This window comes from Oncorhynchus masou, chromosome 21 (assembly GCF_036934945.1).
Source record: "Oncorhynchus masou masou isolate Uvic2021 chromosome 21, UVic_Omas_1.1, whole genome shotgun sequence".
NCBI classification, from domain to species: domain Eukaryota; kingdom Metazoa; phylum Chordata; class Actinopteri; order Salmoniformes; family Salmonidae; genus Oncorhynchus; species Oncorhynchus masou.
The window spans coordinates 8,802,837-8,816,632 of NC_088232.1; the positions used below are offsets into that span (position 1 = coordinate 8,802,837).

At 46.2% G+C, this 13,796-nt stretch overlaps 1 protein-coding gene across 6 annotated transcripts in view; it reads right to left on the reverse strand.

Annotated features, from left to right (window-relative positions):
* Nucleotides 1-2,138: 2,138 nt before the first annotated feature.
* Nucleotides 2,139-13,796, reverse strand: part of LOC135507774 (protocadherin Fat 1-like) — a 101,660-nt gene continuing 90,002 nt past the window's right edge. For 3 of the 6 annotated variants that reach the window (XM_064927410.1, XM_064927409.1, XM_064927411.1), the window contains 10 exons: nt 13,197-13,796; nt 12,490-12,712; nt 12,218-12,352; nt 11,825-11,982; nt 10,204-10,684; nt 9,792-9,945; nt 9,130-9,240; nt 8,350-8,993; nt 7,660-7,794; nt 2,139-4,625 (listed from right to left, as the gene is read on the reverse strand). In XM_064927410.1, the coding sequence (XP_064783482.1) occupies nt 3,937-4,625; nt 7,660-7,794; nt 8,350-8,993; nt 9,130-9,240; nt 9,792-9,945; nt 10,204-10,684; nt 11,825-11,982; nt 12,218-12,352; nt 12,490-12,712; nt 13,197-13,796 (3,330 nt within the window). In that variant the 3' untranslated portion in view covers nt 2,139-3,936. Of the gene's footprint in view, nt 4,626-5,335; nt 5,372-6,020; nt 7,249-7,659; nt 7,795-8,349; nt 8,994-9,129; nt 9,241-9,791; nt 9,946-10,203; nt 10,685-11,824; nt 11,983-12,217; nt 12,353-12,489; nt 12,713-13,196 lie in introns of those variants that run through there. The other 3 variants (XM_064927414.1, XR_010450709.1, XM_064927413.1) reach the window with 3 other exon arrangements.

The following is a 13,796-nucleotide window of genomic DNA, read 5'->3' on the forward strand; positions in this document are numbered from 1 at the left end:
AAACAGTTAAGTCTGTTAAGACCAATGTTTGAAGTCCATGACCTGAAGCAGCAATGTAGCATGATGCCAGGTTCAAGCTAAACTGCAATAATCTGATTAACGAGGGATCTCAATAACTCAAACAGGGTGAGTTTTGATTAATTAACCACGTTTGTGGCTGGTAACCAAGATGTAATGCGACTCAGTTTCGATGTTAACATGATAACAGGGAATATGCGTTACTGTAACGGCCTAACACGCTGTCTGACTACACCTATGCAGGCTAGACAATTTCCTGATTATGTCACTCGAGACCATTCCAGAACAATAGGTGGCACGGAGCGTAATCGAGACAGGATCGTTGTTATTGTCTGGAGAGATTTGATGAGAATTTATCATATTTTTATTATATATCACCTTCCAGTTCAGCACAAATCAGCCAAATACCTTTGTGATACACATCGACCTTATTAGACAGATCTGAAATCGAAATGTGATATCATTTCTGGATTAAGCAGGATTCAAAATGAACACATACATGCACAGTGAAGCCAAGGAATACAGTCATAATGAGACCTCGAGCTGTGAAAACACATGAGGTTGTTGATTGCTGGTATGAAGGTATGAATTAGATGGAGCGACATTAACCGCAGAAGGACTTTTTTGTCCTTAAGCCATTTTGCCACAACTTTGGAAGTATGCTTGGGGTCATTGTCCATTTTGAAGACCCATCATGAAGCCATCTATTTTGTGAAGTGCACCAGTCCCTCCTGCAACAAAGGACCCCCACAACATGATGCTGCCACCCCCGTGCTTCACGGTTGGGATGGTGTACTTTTGCTTGCAAGCCTCCCCCTTTTCCTCCAAACATAATGATGGTCATTATGGCCAAACAGTTCTATTTTCTATTTTTATCAGACTAAAGGATATTTCTCCAAAAGGTACAATCTTTGTCCCCATGTGCAGTTGCAAACCGTAGTCTGGCTTTTTTATGGTGGTTTTGGAGCAGTGGCTTCTTCCTTGCTGAGCGGCCTTTTAAGTTGTCTATTTAGGACTCGTTTTACTGTGGATATAGATACATTTGTACCTGTTTCCTCCAGCATCTTCACAAGGCCATTTGCTGTTGTTCTGGGATTGATTTGCACTTTTCACACCAAAGTACTTTCATCTCTAGGAGACAGAACACGTCTCCTTCCTGAGCGGTATGACGGCTGCGTGGTCCCATGGTGTTTATACTTGCATACTATTGTTTGTACAGATGAACGTGGTACCTTCTGGCGTTTGGAAATTGCTCCCAAGGATGAACCAGACTTGTGGAGGTCGACTATTTGCCTTCTGAGGTCTTGGCTGATTTCTTTTGATTTTCCCATGATGTCAAGCAAAGAGGCACTGAGTTTGAAGGTAGGCCTTGAAAACATCCACAGGTACACCTCCAATTGACTCAAATTATGTCAATTAGCCTATCAGAAGCTTCAAAAGCCATGATATCATTTTCTGGAATTTTCCAAGCTGTTTACCTCTTAAAACTACCCCCCTACTTTGTGCAATTTCCGCCTGAAGACAAACCCAAATCTAACAGCCTGTAGCTCAGGCACAGAACCAAGTATATGCATATTCTTGGTACCATTTGAAAGAAAACACTCTGAAGTTTGTGTAAATGTGAATTGAATGTAGGAGAATAACACACAATAGATCTGGTTTAGATAAAACTATGGAAAAAAACATACGTTTTTTCTATTTATTTTTGTATCATCATCTTTAAAGGCACAGTCAACTTAGCGTATGTAAACTTCAGACCCACTGGAATTGTGACACAGTGAATTATAAGTGAAATAATCTGTCTGTAAACAATTGTTGGAAAAAATGACTTGTGTCATGCACAACGTAGATGTCCTCACCGACTTACCAAAACTATAGTTTGTCAACAAGAAATGTGTAGAGTGGTTGAAAAACGAGTTTTAATGACTCAAACCTAAAGTGTATGTAAACTTCCGACTTCAGCTACGTCATACATGATATTTCTACAGTTGACATTGATTTTTACCCTGACTTGCTTTACTTAATTGCCCCTAAATAAAGTTGGATGAATAAAGATGTATCGAATTGAATTAAATACTTGAAACACCAGCAACAAATAAAAGACACAAGGCACCCAAATGTTTTTTTTTTATGAATAATTTATTGCCAGTAGGAAAGCGTGAGCTCATGGCAGTATTCAATAAAAACCTTAACAAGACCATAGCACTGCTCACACCCACATAGACATCTGAAAAAGTCAAGTGTCTATGGATAACTTTGCACTATAAATATATTGGGTCCCATTTTCGTGGTGGAAAAATAAAGAGGTTCCAAAGTCACCATGTACAAACAAACAAATAAAAAATAGAACAACACAAGAATATGCAGTCGCTCATCGAAGACCCTTTCTGAAATGAGCAGGAGACGATCAACTTTCAACGGATACATTGTGTTCTGGAAAAGCAGAGCTCTTCTCTTTTGTTAAACAAGTTTCGTTTTTTTCTTCTTGTGAATGAAGGAACAGTAAGGCTGATAATGTAACACCATTTAACTTGTGTTTTTTTTTTTTTGGGGGGGGGGACAAAAGCATGAAATATCTACAAAACCTAGTAAACTTTGAAATCAAAACTGTACATTTAAATTTACATTGAAAATGAATGGAGGATTTGTATCAAAAATCCATTTGCACTGTTTTACCTCTACAAATACAGATATCATTCGGTGTTTTATTTATCATAATTGTTAATGGTGTCAATGGTTTTCTTTTTTTCTTTGTAGTTGTACATCAATGTACTTTTCCATCAGACATTTCTTGTGCATAATTGACAGTTACTTAAAGCAATGGCACAGCCAACTCAAACACGGGTATTTTTCCAGTACTGCAGGATTTGGACTGAGTAGATAGAGGAGGCTACGGGGTCCAGTGCTAAATGATATCTCCTTGAAGACACTGCCGCCCAGCCAAGCAGCCTTCAGAGTAAGACCAGTCCCGATTACTCCTGTTTAGGTGAATGAATTCATTGCTCTCTGTGTGTACAGTGTCTTACGAAAGTATTCACCCCCACTTCGCATTTTTCCTATTTTGTTGCCTTACAACCTGGAATTAAAATAGATGTTGGTGGTTTGTATCATTTGATTGCAGCTCCTTCAGGGTTATCTTTGTTCTCTTTGTTGCCTCTCTGATTAATGCCCTCCTTGCCTGCTCCGTGAGTTTTGGTGGGCAACCCTCTCTTGGCAGGTTTGTTGTGGTGCCATATTCTTTCAATGTTTTAATAATGGTTTTAAATGGTGCTCTATAAGATGTACAAGGTGTTGGATATTTTTTTATAACCCAACCCTGATCTGTACTTCTCCACTCCCTGACCTGTTTGGAGAGCTCTTTGGTCTTCATGGTGCTGCTTGCTTGGTGGTTCCCCATTGCTTAGTGGTGTTGCAGACTCTGGGGCCTTTCAGAACAGGTGTGTATATATATACTGAGATCATGTGACAGATCACGTGACACCTTTCACACAGGTTGACTTTATTTAATTAATTATGTGACTTCTGAAGGTAATTGGTTGCACCAGATCTTATTTAGGGGGTGAATACATATGCACGCACCACTTTTCCTGTTGTCATTTTTTTTAATTTTTTGAAACAAATCATTTTTTTCATTTCACTTCACCAATTTGGACTATTTTGTGTATGTCCATCACATGAAATACAAATAAAAATCTATTTAAATTTCAGGTTGTAATGCAACAAAATAGGAAAACACGCCAATGGGGGGGTGAATACTTTTGCAAGGCACTGTATGTATAAGTGTGTCTGTGTCAGTGTAGTGTCTCTTTGTGTTGTGTGCAGTTGTAGTGTGTACATACACGTTAGAGGGGGTTAACATAAGGTAGAGATGGAGGGGTGGGGGGATGGGGGTTCAGGCACTTTTGTTTGGATCCAGTGTCAGACTTCAGTGTGCTGTTGGGAGTCCAGTGCGGGGATGGCCAGCCGCTCAAAGTGTCCCTCGTCACCGCTCTCATAGTCGCTCATCATGACCTCTGACTCCTCGCAGCACGCCGACATGTCCGAGCAGGAGGCCGTGGATGTGTACAGGGACATGGACATGTTGTCCAGCGCCGGCGCCTCAAAGTCCCCCCGTCCGTACCCCATGGGGTAGCCGCCCTGGTAGCTGCTGGCGCCGCCCATGGTGGACGTCGTGGTGGAGTTGGTGGCGGCCATGGAGCTGCCCCGGCCCAGGCTGCCCTCAGCGTCGCTGGGGTAGTGGTGGTGCGGTAGGTACTGGTTAAGGCTATAGAGCTGGGGCAGTGGTGGGCGGTGGCGCACCCCCGAGGCCGAACTTGAACCTGGGCTGCCAGGAGGCGCCAGGTCCCTCCGGGGTGGTTCCAGGGTGGCGTAGCGGTCGCCATACTCGGGCAGCGGCGGCAGGGGCAGGTCCTCGTGGGCAGGGAAGTCCTCTAGCGGCAGCGGGAAGTCGCTCTCTATGTCGTAGCCGCCGGGGTAGTAGTCTGTATCGATGGCGTTCGGGTCACTGTACAGGGGGGCCGGGGACTCCACGACCTCATACTGCGGGAACTCCTGGATTCCAGGAAGTTGAACACTTGGCATCCAATCAGAGGTGTCCCAGTGATAGCCTGTTGGACAGGATGCAAAGAATTAGACACCACAGGTCCCACCACCTTACGCCTCAAAGCACATACATACACACAAGCAGCATGTTAGTGTTAAAAACCCACACCATGCAATTTTCATGACACACCAACACATTCAGTTGGATGTGTTAAAAAATAAACACAAAAATCACAAAACAGTTTAAAATGCACACGCATTCTTTGCAAATACACGTACACACACGTAGTATAAACAAATACTGATTAAGATGTAATACACTTGAAACAGACACTTTTACTACATTTACTGCTTTTATGGAGTGGTTTATGCTGAGATAATTTCCAAATGGGGGTGAATACAATTAGTGATTTTCAAAGCAACGTTTCAAACATTTGCTTTAAAATTGGCTCTATTTTTTTTAGTGTTAGACATCAAAGGAATCTAACTTCATTCAACGTGGGACTGTTATAGTTACTGGGGGAAAGTAGGCACACAAAACACATTTTAGGGTCTATGTGAGGGATTTGAATTGAAGTACTGTGACAAAATTAGTTTCCATGTTTAGTTTATAACTATCGATATGATATTGTTTCGACCAAATAATGCTTACACATTTCCAGTCTTATTTCCTCACAGCATCTACGTCATGCAAAGGATTGTTTTGTTGGTTGACAGTAAGGGGGGGGGGGGGACACCACTGGGCTTCAGGCAAAAAAAATGACAAAACAGTCACCTCTTGGGTTCTTGAGATCATGAGCCAAAAAAGACTCTTTAGACGAGGCGAGACGGGAGAGAGGGAAAACAAGTCAAGTTAAGAACCCGAGAGAGAGAGAAGCCCAGAACAAGAATGAAACATGAAAAAAACACCTACTGCTCTTGAGTAAAAATACACGCTTACAATACAAACAACAGTAGTGCCATTTTCTTAAACGGTCAATTGAGGGGCGAGGGAAATTAACCGAGCCCCTTCCAAATGACATTTTTGCTGCTCTGTTAATTGGCCAATCGTGTGAGACATTTCAATTTTGAGACTCAAATTAGGCAGCGCGATTCAAATTACAATAATTGGGATGTCAATGAGATGGGGCATATCATTGGATAAGGAAATGGCATCTCCGAGGCCTAACTCATCATCCTGACACTGAGGACGGAGCATGAAACTACCAGACCTGGGTTAAAATAGTATTCAAAATCATTTTAAAACTGTGCTTGCCTGTTGCAATGGAACCAATAGAAATGTGTTTTTAAAGTGCAAACTCCGCCCACCTGCTACTCCAGGCAGGTGGAAGCAAACACTCAAAGTACTTGAAAGATTTCAAATAGTATTTGAACCCAGGTCTGGAAACTACGGAACGCAACCACACAGAAACACCACAGACGACTAAACAAGTATTGAGGTGATAGTAGCAAAAAAGTACCTTCTCCTTCCACCGAGTCAATAACAGAGTTGACAAGGTGGATAACCGTCACTATGGAGGCTTGTGAAAGGTAAGGGAAAGGAGCAGATGAGGAATATTTTTACATTAGTACAAATGATTTGGAAAAAGAAATCAAACAAAAATGGAAGAGCACGTTTGCGTCGGGAAACGTCGAAACCGACATTTGAGAGACGTTTCCCCTACAAAAACATTTCCCCCCCTGTGTTGCTCTGAAACGCATGTCGTTTTTGGTTGTTGGGGGGTAGGGGGGTAGGACGAAGACGGGAGGGTAAGACTGACTGCATGATGTTGAAGGATGTCTACATTGGATGTTTGGGTTTCAATGGTTGGTCACAACACACAGGTGGAACGGGACACGGTGGAGAGGGGAGTTTGGTCTTTGTGCAAGAGAACACACAGCAACAACATACAGAGATGCTAGGGGTGCCATTGATAGTATGGAAGGAAGGATCAGAGAAATTCTCAAGGATAAAAAAACACCTTTCCAGCCCTAAAATAGCTAAGACTATATTTTTGTCCAAATACAGTCAAAAAAAACCAACAAAATAATACTTAACAAAGAAGTAGAAATATTTTCTATATAGATATACTGTAAAGATATCTATGATAAATACATTAGATCGATGTATCAGAAATCCAGCAGGTTTTCACGGTCGGGTTATAAGGATAAGTACAGATGAAGGTTGTGGTGATTGATGGCAAACACATTCCCCACAACCCAATGTGAAATGAGGGCAGATATGGGAGAAGAACCATCATATGTACTTTATACCCTTGCTTAATTCTCCTCGCTGTCTTCTTCAAACATCCATCTGTGGCTAGATTTTGTTTTAAAAAGAAACACATGCGAAGAGAGAGACAAAAAAAAGGGACATACAAGTAAAATAAGAGAAAATTACTTAAAATCAAGTTATGATGCTAATTTGCTAACTTCCTTGGCTAATGCTAATTTCCCCTCTTGCCACTTCAGTGGGGAAGCCTGTACAAGCACGCCTGTTTTGCGGCTCGGGCTGAGTAGAGGGCGAGAGAGAAAAGAAAGAAAGAGACCGACAACAGAAAGGCCTTTTTATTCCTGGAGAATCTTGCAAAATGTTTTTTTTTTCTCTTTGATCGCTTCCTTCTGTACCGAGGTGATTGAGGACTTACAAGCTGACCCCTAGTTAAAACCGTGTTCTGGGTCTGTGGACCGATTTGATCCAAATGGGAACTGAAGCACCGCAGCAAAAAGGGAGAGAGAAGAACACATGACCCCACAGAGCCACCGCCGCAGCCAATCACGGCATGCAAAGAGCGATGATTAGCATGTAGCATGTTCACAAGTCAACTACGGCCAAGGGGCCACTCTACAAAGAACCGCAGTCAAACAAGAACCAGAAGAGTTTTCCACAAGCATCCCCACGTGTGCTTTCCACTGCAAACATGCAAGAGTCTGATGTACTGCTTCGGGTATTCAGAATTATACAACCAAAGTAAAAGAACATATTTAGATCTACATTAAGAACAAATATGGGTCTGTAGACGACCAAACTTGGTTCACTTTGGGTGTAAATCAATCTAGTCAATACATTAGGACATTTATCAATGAAAAGAGGTTGACCATTTCTGTTCAGATGCATACCGTTATCGTCACAGGACTCGGACTGGAAGGAGCTGAGGGACTGGACCTCAGACATACTGCCCCTGGTGTTGTAGTGACAGGCACTGTCCTCCACCGGCTTCTTGGTCAAACAGTGATCCAAGTCTACTACCTTAGCTGGAGTACAGAAGCACAGACACACAGAGATGGAAGAGGGTGAAGTAGTATGTCCGGGAAGAGACGACACGCAGGGATTTGCTACATTTCTACTGTGATCAAGTTCGAGGGGTTTTTGTACTTTGGCTTTAGTATTGGACACGAGGGTTGAGAGATATTTGCCCCTTTAATGACTAGATAGATCATTCCAGACTGTACAATTGATGTCCATATTTATTATATTATTGTCACATTACTTAATGACAATCTTAGTATGGTGAAAAAATAAGGCTTTGTTAATTCATTTCGACATATTCATACAGTCTAACTGATAAAACTGCACAGTTTTGATTTGTAAAGTTCAAAAAGAGTATAACTCTTGCATTTCCCGACTTATCGTCAATATCAAATATCACGATTGTCGATTTAATCATATAAATCGGCCCAACCCCATTGGACACACCGTGAATGATGTGAAAGTAATTCCCATCAATGAGCCTAAAAAAAAATCTATAATAGGGAATCTACAAATATGAATCAACAATAAAGATATGGACTGAAGTAAAGGAGCTTTACCGTCGTACTCGTAGTCCCAGCTGGGCTTCTGGATGGAGTCGCTGTCGGAGACCGAGTTGGAGGGCGGCGGCGGAGGCAGGTTGGGCGCCACGCTGCACACAGCAACCGTCTTGCGGTGTCCGTGCATCGTGTCCGGGTTGAACGTGCTGAACTCGGGGTGCTCGGGGATGGCCGAGCCCTCAAACGAGTTGCGGTCCAGGTTGTTGCGCGAATCGCTGGGGATGCTGGGTGTGTACGAGCTGGGCCGAACAGGCACCTGTGGCGGAATGTCAGAGTAAATGTTCTTACAGAGCTTTGCGTCAAAGTAGGGCCCCTGGAGGAAGGAGTGCGGCGCTCCTAGGCCTCCCGGGCTGCGCTTGTTGTCGTCAGACTTGGACTTTCTTCGGCACGCCCTCTTGCGGATGACCACGAAGAGGACGACCAGGAGGAAAATGGCGGCCACAAAGACCACAATACCGATGACTTCCTCAAGGCCGATGTTCCAGGAGGTGGAGATGAACTCGTTGCTGACCTCGGAGCGGAGTTCGCATAGCCACCCGATGTAGCCCAGGGAGCAGTTGCAGGTGTACGAGCCGTAGGTGTTCTGGCATTGGCCGCCGTTGGAGCACGGGTTCTTCAGGCACTCGTCCACATCACCGAGGCACCTGCACCGCGACGAAAGGATAGGGAGGATCAAGAGACAGCAACATGTTGACAGTAAAAGATAGTCGTTTGGTAAAGGGACTACGGGAAAAACAGTGGCTTTGAGAAGTAAGACGGCCGCCCTTTGTGCACACATACCTGTCACCCTGGAATCCCTGTTCACACTCACACACAGGACCATCCAGGCTGTCAATGCACTTCCCACTGTTTTTACAGGGGTTGTCTGTGCAGTACGGCCCCACCTGGCACCTGTAGCGAAAAGATACGTATTCAATACAGCAGACTAGACCAAAGAGTAATGCGAAATAACCGTATTACTTCCTGACAGTCACTGATCCAATGCGGCATCCGAGTAGCTCAGAGAATTATCGAGACGCGTGCATGCGATTCAGTGCTGAGGAAACACTCAATGCCATTTCCTACAGTGCAACGCTTCCGTTTTTTTGTTATCAACACGAGGCTCAGGCTCGATTTTCATTTCAGATTGAGCGAATGGAGTGCTAACAGATGTTATGGATGGAGAATTGCCCTGGATAGGAGCAACAACAAAAACGCAGATAAGATGAGATTGTTTCCTCTGCCAAAATATTTATACAACACATGCCAACACAGAATATATACATTTTTTAAATGTCATTCAAACATTGAAATTGGTAAGAGGGCATCATTTTTAATACCGTGCTTGTAACAAGTAATAAATCATTATATCTGTCTGCAAAAGTCAGGCTCAAAATGGCTCGTCTGAGCTCCCAAATCTATAATTCCATTTTCACCCTTAAGCGAAAGAGACAGATTCATACCGTTGTCCCGAGTACTGCCCTCTGCACTGGCAGTAGAGGTCATCGCCGCGTGGCACGCAGGTTCCCCCGTACAGGCAGGGGTTGGAGGCACATGGGCTGATGCCAATCTCACAATGAGTACCCATGAACGTAGCCTTGCACTTACAGAAGTAACCTGGTGAAACAGCAGAGAAAGCATAAGAGAAAGGTTGGACATTGTAATTTGGTGTTCACAGGGCCGTGGGGGAAACAGGTTTGGATTGAGGAATGAGGATTACAGCTGAGTTCAGAAACGCACATTCGGATGACACAGTAATCATCTTCAGATAAACAAAACGTTGGGCATTATAAGCAGACTAGGTTGAGGAGCATAACTACGCAACTCGAGTAGACACGACACCAGGCGACAAAAACCACAACGGGAGCTTCTTACCTCCGTTGGCCAGTGAGGAGCAGCTGCCCCCGTTGGTACAGGGGTTGCTGGAGCAGCCCTCTGTGGCGGGCGCCAGCACGCACCCTGGCGCCACGTCCACCGCGTCCTCCAGCACGGCGTGGGCGCCACGCGCCTTGGTGTTGAGCGGCAGCTCTTGGCCGTTGAGCACGATGGCTTCCACGCAGCCTCGGAGCCCATTGGTGAGGGGCAAACTGCGACCGTGGCGCCCGGCTGTGGAAGAGGGGTGCTGGCGCACATGCCCGCCGAAGTAGACGCTGTTGTCCAGGTTGAGTGTGCGCAGAGTACCCGGCGCTGTGCCCGAGGCGGCGTGCACGCGGTCCAAGACCAGCTTGGCGTAGTTGCCATCCACCTCGAGGGTGACCGCGTGCCAGTCGCCGTCGTTGACCTGGGTGCTGTGCACAGAGACGATTCCAGGGCCGCTGCCACAGTCAAACTTGTACTGCAGGCGGCCATTCACAATCTGACGGAAGGAGAAAGAGTGAGAGAGAGGAGTTAGGCCCCGTCCAGATAGAACCGCTAGTCCCTATCCACCATAGGAACTTCTGCAGCTCTAACCAGCCTGGATAAGTAGCAGCAATATGGCAAAAGGGTCACCTTGCCAAGGCGGGGCTACCATAATTAACCAATAAGGAACGGGCGGGGGTGTGGTATATGGCCAATATACCACTGCTAAGGGCTGTTCTTAACTGGTTACAAATGTAACCAGAGCAGTACAAATAAATGTTCTAGCAGGGCAGACATTTGACGAACTGACCTGTTGGGATGGTGGCATCCTATGACGGTGCCACGCTGATAGTCACTGAGCTCTTCAGTAAGGCCATTCTACTGCCAGTGTTTGTCTATGGAGATTGCATGGCAGTGTGCTCGATTTTATACACCTTAAACACCAGCAATGGGTGTGATTGAAATTAGTCGAATCCACTAATTTGAAGGGCTGTCCACATACTTTTGTGTATATAATGTATCTTACCGTATCACATCGTCTTGAGATATCAAACCAGTAAGCTAAATCCCTTGGAGCACTAGTGTCCCAAATGGCACCCTATTTCTTCTATAGTGCACTACTTTTGACCAGAGCCCCATGGGCCCTGCTCAAAAGTAGTGCACTACGTAGTGAATAGCTGATCCTCTGGCACCCAGACCGTACACCGGTGAGGAATGTGCTTTCCGCTTCCCTCTCAGCATTCCCTGAAAATAGCACGGCTGTGTGTGTTGTTCGACATGCAGTCCCACCACCGCATTCCCAGAGCCCTTTCACGTGAGGATCATAAAAGACAACCAGCACACAGCATGGTGGCCCCCCCAAGGGGAGGTCCTGGCAGCTAGCGATTATCAGGCCGTTGCCTACACAGGATAACATGGGCTAATACGGGGATTGGGAGCTGGAGCAGCAGACTCAGAATAAATAGGACAGTACCCACAGCTCAGACAAGAAAGTGGTTTGTTTACTGTGATTTCATGCCCAAGCTGGGAAAAATACTACGGTGGACTTGAAATGGTATGGGAAGGAGATTTATGTTCTTATAGTCTGTGGCTAGTAGCTAGAATCCCGCGTCTTCTCACATGGACACGCGCACACCGTGTTTGACCTTTGACCCACCTCCAGGATGCTGTAGTCGGTGCCCTTGGCGTACATGACGGTGGCGTGGCTGGAGAAGGTCCTCAGCCTGAGGGACAGCTTCATCTCCTCCTTGTTCTCATTCTCCATCAGACGGTACTTGACATAGCCCGTCCCGCTGAACGTCAGGGACTGGCCGTCTGGGGAGGGGGGTAAAGATATGTATGGGGGGGAGAGATAAGAAGAGGGAGGGACCGATAACTAGACAGTGAATACAGAGACAAAACAAACAGTAGGTTCATATATACTCATTTGACAGCTTCATATCAGTGAGCGAGTGGGAGAGGGGTAGCAGAGAGAGAGAGAGAGAGGGAGATATGCAGAGAGGGGGAGAGAGAGAGAGTCAGATAGGATGAGAGGTGTGTCTGCTCTTACCGGAGCACTTGCCCTGCTTGGCACCATCTGGACACACACAGCTATACTTGGCCTCCTTCCGGTCTGCCACACACTCCATGCCCTCTGGGCAGGGGTTGGCATCACACAGCTTGTTCACCGTGGGGCATTTGCCACCTGGAACAACAACGTACACGGGTTAAGAGCATGATGAAGCCAGAATGGGGTCAGGGGGTGAGGGGTGTGTGTATGTGTGGTGGGGGGGAATGTACGTATTTAGGCCCATGTACGTCTCGGTGTGTGCCTGTCAGTACCTTCACATTGACAGGTAGCCGTGCGCTGGTGTCGTGGCGTGACGAAGCTGAGACGGGCTGTGCTATAGGTGGACATGGCGGCCCTGTCCAGGCTGATGACCTCGTCGCAGAAGCGCAGCGGGCAGTCCAGGCCGGCGCACAGCTTCTTGACCACGCGCACGAGGCGCACGCCCGTCATTTCCTCGATGACCGCCGCAGACGAGTTGAGCTTGCGGAAGACCACCTGGAGGAGCAACGGTGAAGACGTTAAAAAGACTGAAAGATCAACCTGGAAGACATGTGACATATTGCAGCGAATTTGGCACTTGACTATTCTTCATGATGAATCCTAGAGTTTTGATTCTATTTCACAACTGTAAATACATTCGGTCAATTTCTATGGTTGACCGTCTTCCATTCATACTTTTATGTTAGTGGAAGACAGACCAGCATTTTAAAAGCTATTCATACATAGTGTGCCATATTATATGTTATGCTAAAGTTAATATCCCTATCATCATTATTACAAGCATTATATTGCGTTAAATTATTACATATGCTATTGGTATTATTATCGGTATCATAACCTCATTGGCAAGTAAACAAAGTAAGTGCTGATCGAGAATCAGTCTTGCCTTTCAGATCACAATTGATAGGATGATATGGCCAGGGGGAGGACCTGATCCGAGATCAGCACTCCTACTCTGAGCCGTGGTCATGGTTCTTACCTCCTGTGGTTGGTAGGGACTCCCGGACTTCTCCAGAACCAGTAGAACATCCAAGTCTCCTGTCCCCTGCTCGGAGGGCTGCAGACTAACCAGCTGGGCCTCGCTGCGTCTCACCCCCGCTACATTCCTCAACGCCCGCTGGAACGTGCGCCAGTAGTCCCCGACAAACTCCTCGGGCGCGATGCCGGCGAAACGCACGGCGATGGAGTTGTCCAGCGCCTGCCGAGTCACTTGGCGCACGTGCACGTTCACGTCGGCCGTCGCCGAAAAGCGCCCGTCCGTGACGGTGATGTTGAGCGGGTAGTGGCCCACGTCGAGCGGGCGCTGGGCGATGACTTTCCCGTCCGCGGCGGAGACGGTGAACAGAGCGTCTTCGCCGTTATCCTGGGATGATGGAGGTGCGAGACTGTAAGTTAGCGTGTCGTAAATGTCCTGGTCGGTGGCGTGGATTTTGCCGAGCACGCCGCCGGGGTACTCCTCGCCGGCAACAGAAATGTAGATGTCCAGCGGGAAGACGGCGGGCGGGTAGACACTCTCGTCGATGACCCGGATGCTGATGTAGGCCGTGGAGAGGAGCTGGGGCTTGCCGTTGTCAGCCAC